At 50.9% G+C, this 7,360-nt stretch overlaps 1 protein-coding gene across 13 annotated transcripts in view; it reads left to right on the forward strand.

Moving 5' to 3' along the window:
* The window catches only part of DLG1 (discs large MAGUK scaffold protein 1), a 76,792-nt gene extending 71,345 nt beyond the window's left edge, over positions 1 to 5,447 (forward strand). For all 13 annotated transcript variants that reach the window (XM_083504042.1, XM_083504031.1, XM_083504032.1 and 10 more), the window contains 5 exons: positions 81 to 182; positions 2,236 to 2,408; positions 3,605 to 3,714; positions 4,184 to 4,275; positions 4,400 to 5,447. In XM_083504042.1, the coding sequence (XP_083360168.1) occupies positions 81 to 182; positions 2,236 to 2,408; positions 3,605 to 3,714; positions 4,184 to 4,275; positions 4,400 to 4,506 (584 nt within the window). In that variant the 3' untranslated portion in view covers positions 4,507 to 5,447. The remainder of the gene's footprint in view (positions 1 to 80; positions 183 to 2,235; positions 2,409 to 3,604; positions 3,715 to 4,183; positions 4,276 to 4,399) is intronic.
* The last annotated feature ends 1,913 nt before the right edge of the window (positions 5,448 to 7,360 follow it).

A 7,360-nucleotide genomic window follows, 5' to 3' on the forward strand; every position in this document is an offset into this window, starting at 1 on the left:
CCCCAGGAACTTGGGGAAGGGACAGGAGGTTGTTGGCGGTTTTCCTTCCTCTCTGACTCCTGGGTCTGTTCCCCCTTCAGTCAACTACACGCGGCCTGTGATTGTTCTGGGACCGATGAAAGACCGGATCAATGACGACCTCATCTCCGAATTCCCTGACGAGTTCGGATCCTGCGTTCCACGTATGTATGGCAAAGGCCTACCAGGGAAGCTTTTGTCACACAGGCAAGCAGCACAGAAAGTGTGTTTCAGCTTGGGAAAGAGCAGGCCAGGGTCACAGTGCACGGGTGCGAGGAGCTGCAGTTGCATGTTGTTGGGCTTGGAGCCAGCAGTGAGTGCAGAGCCCTTGCGGGGGCCAGAGTCCTCCAGGGCCTCCCTTGGGCAGCTCTGGGCATTGCCTGGCTGCAAGCAGAGGTGCCTCGTGCCCTCAAGAGCCCTTTCCTGCAGTCCCCAGCCAAGCACAAGCCGGGAGAGAAGACCCTTTCTCAGTCAGGAGCCATGAGGCGCTCCTGGGCACAGCATCCTCCTAGCATCTTGCCATTAATTTGATTTGAACTGATTTTAGAATGAAATGATTTTAGAATGTTGTATTAACTTTTACTGTTGCTAGCCGTTCTGAGCCCGGCTTCAGCTGGGGAGGGCGGGATATAAATAAATAAATAAATAAATAAATAAATAAATAAATAAATAAATAAATAAATAATAATTATTATTATTATTATTATTATTATTATTATTATTATTATTATTATTATTATTATTTATTAACTTTGGCATTGGACATGCTTTCCCCTTGGCCTCATGGGCTGGCCAACCTGTCCAAGCACACTTTCATTGCCTCCTTCGTGGGGAGGGGGGCACCTCTGGCCCCTGTCCCAGTTTGGCCCTTAGACCAGAGGCTTTCAACCTTTTTGAGTCCACGGCTCCCTTGACCAACCGCCTTCCTTCTGCAGCTCCCCTGTGGGGCTCAGGGGCTCAGGTAGGTCCCCCCTTGCCTGCTGAGCTGGCAGCTTCTCACCCTTTTTTGAACACCCTCAGCCTCCTCTCCCCTCTCCTTGGGCCCCTGGTCTCTGAGCTGCCCCACCCAGAGGCACCATTCGCCCGGGGAGCCTAGAGCCAGGGCTGCTGCAATAAACAGCTGCACCAGCCGAGACACAGGAGGGCATCCGAGGAAGGAGGGAAAGAAAGAGGAACAGAGGCCAGTGTTGCCCAAGGCACCCCAGGGTTGAAAGCCCCTGCCTTAGACCCTTGCCCAAACCACACCAGCCTGGCACCTTCTGAGGGCAGGATTTTGATCCTGCACAGGGAACGGGGTCATGCAGCCTCGGCAGCAGGATTTAATCTGCTCATCAGCTGATAAGCAAAGATTGTAGCCCTTTTCCTTCCCTTTAAAGGGTGCAACAGAGCAAAGTGCTGTCCTTTAATTGGGGTGGGGGTTGGGAGCTGGCTCAAAGGGCACTTTGCCTCTTCAATCATGGAGATGGGCTTCAGGCTCTTGGTGCCAAGTGCCGTGTGAATGGAAGGGAGAGGCTGCCTCAAAGGGCACTTTGCAGAGCTGCTGTGCACACCCGCACACCCCACTGCCTGCCTGTCAGATCTGGCCCATGTGGCCCATCTTGATAAGGATCTGGCCCATGGGGGCCATGAGATTCCCCAGCCCTGGCCTCGTTCTGCCCTGGCCCCATTTGTCCCCTCATTCCCCCTGCCTGCTGGCATCCCTGGGTTCTTCCTTTCCAAACCTGCTGGAGCGTCACCAGTGTGCAGACGACACCCAGCAGTGCTTCTTGCTCCTGTTAATCCAGGAAGGCAATGGAATGGACTCAGTGCAGGAGGAGATAGGGCTTTGCAAGCTAGGGCTTGGTCCACACAAGGCAGGTAGTTGGCTGCTGGGTGAGGGGACTCAGCCTGTTCTGGAGGCGGCTGACGCTGTGCCTTCTCTCCACTTTGGCCAATCTAGAGAAGGCAGGCCGGGTTCATTCCTGTATCCAGACAGGATTGCTGCCCTGCGTTCCACATGGGGCTGCCTTTGAAGGCCGTCTGGAAGCTTCAGTCAGCCCTAGATGTGAAGGTCAACGCACTTGTAGGGTGCCAGGATCCCACCTTGGATCTGCTTCCTCCCACTGTTGTGCGCAGTAAGCGGAAGGTGCTCAGTGCCAGTATTTGGCGTCAACGTTGAGGTTGCTGTGTGTTGGGCCGGCCTGCCTGTCTGAAAGCTGCCTGTCTCTTTCCACAAAGATACGACCCGGCCAAAGCGAGACTACGAGGTGGACGGTCGGGATTACCACTTTGTTACGTCCAGAGAACAAATGGAGAAAGATATCCAGGATCACAGGTTCATTGAAGCCGGCCAGTACAACAACCACCTGTATGGAACGAGTGTCCAGTCCGTGCGGGAGGTGGCAGAGAAGGTAAAGGAGCTCCTCTCTTTCCAAAGTCTGCTTGGGAGAGATGAGGGGTGGTCCCGGTCTGCCCCAGGGTCTCCTTCCCCAATCAGTCATGACGCGGCCTCACAAGGAGGAAAGGGCGTCTTGCTGTGGGATCTCCGCTAAACCTTCAGCGCTTCAGGAGCCTGCTCCTGAGCCCAAAGATCTCTATTAACTAAATGTCATGAAGTCAGTGCCCTCAGTCCATTGCCTCAGTTGTGCCATGGGAAATATCTGAAGATCTTATACAGCAAAGCTAGTGCCCAGCACTGCCTGGGTCTTTTTAGAAATCCCAAAATATTGTGATTTTTAAAGGGATATGTATGGTTTTTGAGTCTGCCCCCATCACACCATAACTCAGAAGGAGTCGGTCCAAAGTCCCTCCTGGCCCCAGCACCCTGTCAGCCTCGAAGGAGAGCTTTTAAGCCCCTGAGAAAATGTTTCCACGCCCTTTGTGCTGCCTGGAGTCCATCCAAGTGAAAGGAGCAGAATTGGCCACTGAGGATTGCCTTGTAGGTCCCTCTGGGAAAGGGGCAGGTTGGCACACACAAAAGAGATCTGCGTTGCTTTTGCATTTCCCTTTGAAGCATGTTGGCCGAGATCTGCGGGGGGGGGGGGGCAATACCAGAGGTTGGATCAGGAGTTCCCCTGCTTAGGTTTCCTCCTCCAACTCAACTCTGCCCAGATGCAGTTACTGTGAGTCTTAGGGTGGCAGTCACAAAGGGAAGGTTTGGGGGTCCCAGGGCGCCCTGCAGCGCAAGCAAGGCAGCTCTGCTATGTTCCACCAAAGGGAACCAAAGAGAAAGCCGGCCAGGGTCTCCCGCTCTGTGTGTGCCTGGGTGATTCTGGCGGGGAGGAGCTTGGGGGCAAGGCCAGGGAGAGCTCTTTTTTATTGGCTCACCTGGAAGGGGTGTGGCTGCCAGGATGGGACCCTTCTTTCTGAATTTGCCGCTACACTGCCTAAGGCAATGCCAGGTCCCCATAGGTTTGCCAAACAGGCCTCCTCTCAGCCCCAAGAAAATGGCTTTCCAGGGAATGTCTGCAAATAGCTAAACTAAGGGGGAAGGGTGCTCAGTCTCAGCCGCCGGGCTTTAAAATGCAGACAGGCTTGGCTGAGCTGTCTGCCAGCAGCGATGCCTTGGATGTTCTGCTCTAAGATGCCTCTTCCCTCCGTGCCTCAGGGGAAGCACTGCATTCTCGATGTCTCCGGAAACGCAATCAAGAGGCTCCAAATCGCCCAGTTGCACCCAATCTCCGTTTTCATCAAACCCAAATCAGTGGAGAACATCATGTGAGTGAAAGCTGGCCTTGTCCTGTCCCCTCCGACCTTTTCCTCTCTGCGCATGTTCTGGTGACCCTCCTTGCGGCATGTGGCCTCCTCTTCCAGGAAGGTCGTCAGCCACGGACCCCGGGAAGGGAGCTTTCCCTGGTGGCTGGGTGTATTCCACAGCCCATAATATCCTGCTGGTTTCAGCAGGAGAAAAAAAGCAGCCAGCAAAGGTTCAGTCCTCTGCAGGAAGAAGACAGAGCCAAACTTTAAAAGCAAAATGTCTGTCCCTCCTTCTTCTGGTTTTTGGCTCTGCCTTCTGGAGAAGAGCAGAGCGACTCTGCTGCTCCCGAGCTGCTGCTTGAGGGTAGCTCAGGAGTCGCCAACGTGGTGCCCTCCAGGGGTTGCAGGAAGGTGCTTCATTTTAAACATCACATCCGAATGGCTGAGCCTCGTCATCGGTATCTTGGTTTGATTTGTGCTGCAATTTCAGGGAAATGAATAAGCGGCTGACGGATGAGCAGGCTCGGAAGACCTTTGAGAGAGCCATGAAGCTGGAGCAAGAATTCACCGAACATTTCACAGGTTGGTTGCTCAGCTGTGTTCCTTTCAAGGCAGCGGCTGGGGGGTTTCAGTGCTGGGGGTGGTGGTGCAAGAGCTGTGCCAGTCCAGGCCCTCAAGAGCCGCCTCCTCCTTCTCTCCTCTACAGCTATTGTGCAAGGAGACACATTGGAAGAAATCTACAACCAAGTCAAGCAAGTCATTGAGGAGCACTCCAGCCCCTACATCTGGGTCCCCGCCAAGGAGAAGCTCTGAAGGCCGCCCAGCGGGGGCCGCTGTGCCTCCCCCCCCCCTCCCGTGCTTCCCACCTGGGGGCAGCCCTTGTCCTGCATGGGCCCCCGTGGCTCCCGTAGCGTTTCCCCAGTGCCCCCTTCTGTTCTGATGGTGTGGATTCTCACAAGCTGCTGGCGGGCGGCCATTTTCTCAAGGGTCAAAGGGCAGTGGCTCGATCCGCTTGTGTGGATACGAAACGGAGAATTTTGTGGTAAAACTCCTTAATGTTTAAGGGAAAGTATCCTTCAGAGATTTTGAGAAAACAAATCTTTATATACACCCTTTTAAATATTTCCTAACAAAAGAAAAGTGGTCTTAATGATGTAAATGGTGAGCAGTTTTGCACGCGTGACTTGACCTGCATGATTTGATTCACGGGGTGGCTGCAGGCCGTAGTTCTGTAGTTTTCTGTTGTTGGCAACACATTTATTTTACAGGCAGTTAAATAGGAGATTTTTGTTCAAATGTCCAAGATAATGTAAATGGAGTTGCCATTATTTCACAAGGGAAAACCCATTTTCATAATTTCATAAGAATATTCTTTATAGTCTATTTTTTCATTTTTTGCTGATGCCGTTGTTGGGGCAAGAATATTTCCTGTTTTTAAACTAGCACACACAGGACTATTTGGAGTGTCTTACTGATATCATCAATGGGTAACGGTCATTACACTTTTGAATCCAAATACAGTTTAGGTGCTTTAAAAGCTTGTACTTCATATAGGAATGATTAATTTTGTTCTGAAAATATTCTGAAAGATTATCATAAGAGACGATTCAGAGTCTGAAATATAAATATGTTCTTAGAAGTCAGATTTTAATGAATATTTTACCCACAATAACTGCCTATTTTGTTATAATAAAACATATTATATACATACAAATATATATATATATATATATATTAAACTTTCTTTAACTAAAGTTGTAGTGTGGGAATTTCTTTATGTTGCTGTACACAGAACTCCTTTGCTTGCAGCTGGTTTGCAGGATCCCTGAGAGAACTGCTTTATCGTCGCATTTGAGGGGGTTTGCAGTGCCCAAGGTGATGGCGGCCCTGTGAGCTGCCCAGCTCCTTCCCCTCCCCAGTTGTGGACCAGGGGCTCCCGACTCTCAAGTTTCCTCTTTGCTCCTAGGAGGACGTGTGTCTTCGCCCCGGAAGAGCTGGCAGTTCCCCTGCACTGGTGCTCCGCTTCTCAGTGGAAGTGGGAGCAAGAGGAGCTTTCCTCTCCCACTCACCAGGCGCAGCTCTGGTTCCTTCCGTTGCCCCAGCCGGCACTCTGAGTCCTTCGTAAAGAGCTTCCATCTGCTGCTGCTGCTGTTCAAATCCTCCAAGAGAGAGAGAATGAGGGAGCTGAGCTTCTTGGTGGATGGTTGGAGATAGCAACAAACTAGGAATGATACTGAATGATACTGACCCATGGAGTCGCTCCCAGTGCTACGGTTCTGTGACTCTGTAATCTCTCAGTTTGGTTTTAAATTTCCTCTGTTGACCGATTGAACACTAAAGCAGAACATAAATTTTCTGAATAAACCTTTAAAAAGGCAGCAGGAGACATGCATAGTCCAAAGGTCAGCATAAGTTGCCCGAGTCATAGAATCATAGAGTTGGAAGGGACCCCAAGGGTCATCTAGTCCACCCCCCCTGCAGTGCAGAAATCGCAACTAGATCATCCCTGACATTTGGCCATCCAAGCTCTGCTTAAAAACCTCCCTGGAAGGAGAGTCCACCACCTTCCGAGGGAGAATGTTCCACTGTCAAAACAGCTCTTACTGTCAGAAAGTTTTTCCTAGTGTTTAATCGGAATCTCCTTTCTTGTAACTTGAAGCCGTAGGTTTGAGTCCTGCACTCCAGAGCAGGAGGAAACCAGCTAGTTCCCTCTTCCAAGTGACAGTTCTTGAGATATTTGAAGATGGCTATCATATCTCCTCTCAGTCTCCTTTTTTTCCAGACTAAACATACCCAGCTCCTTCAACCACTCTTCATAAGGCTTGGCTTCTAGACCCTTGATCATCATCGTCTCCCTCCTCTGCACATTTTCAGCTTGTCAATACCCTTCTTAAATTGTGGTGCCCAGAAGTGGACACAGTGTTCCAGGTGTGGTCTGACCAAGGGAGAAGAGAGCGGGACTATGACTTCCCTTGGTTGGGACACTAGACTTCTGTGGATGCAGCCTAGAATAGCATCACTTTTTTGCTGCTGCATCAGATTGTTAACTTATGTGAAGCTTGGGGTCCACCAAGATCCTTTTTGCATGTACTGCAAGTAAGCCAGGGGCCCACCATCTTATATTTGTGCATCTGGTTCTTCCTGCCTAAGTGCAGAACTTTACATTTGTCCCTATTGAAATTCATTTTAAGTGGCGGGAGTTCCTGTTAGAGCAGGACTTCATCAGTGCAGTGCAGTCAAGAGGAAGAAGCTCCCCTCCTGTTTCCTCGCCCATCGCATCTCCAGAATGTCCCAATTGGACCTCCAAACCCATCGGGCAAATTGCATGTCAAAAGCCATGCCTTTAACTGGAGATGGGGCACAGCAGCTGCTTGGTTTTGAAAGAGAAGGAGTAAGTGAGCCTTTCAGTCGCTCTTTTCCCCTTGGGTGATTTGGAGACGCCATCCCTTCCAGCCTCAAGATTACACTTGCAAATTTGTGTGAAGAGAAGATCTCTGTAGCCTGATCTGCCCAAAGGGGCCCTTCTAGGCCACCATCTCACTTTCTGGAAGCCCAAAAGCAGCACATGAGGACAACAGTCCTCTCCTGCTTCTGTTGTTCCCTTGCACAGGGCACAGTGGCCCATACAGCTTTTCCCCACAGCAGTTTTCCCAAAAACAAAGGCCCA

Source organism: Podarcis liolepis (genome assembly GCF_965112155.1).
Source record: "Podarcis liolepis genome assembly, chromosome: 5".
Taxonomy (NCBI): Eukaryota; Metazoa; Chordata; class Lepidosauria; order Squamata; family Lacertidae; genus Podarcis; species Podarcis liolepis.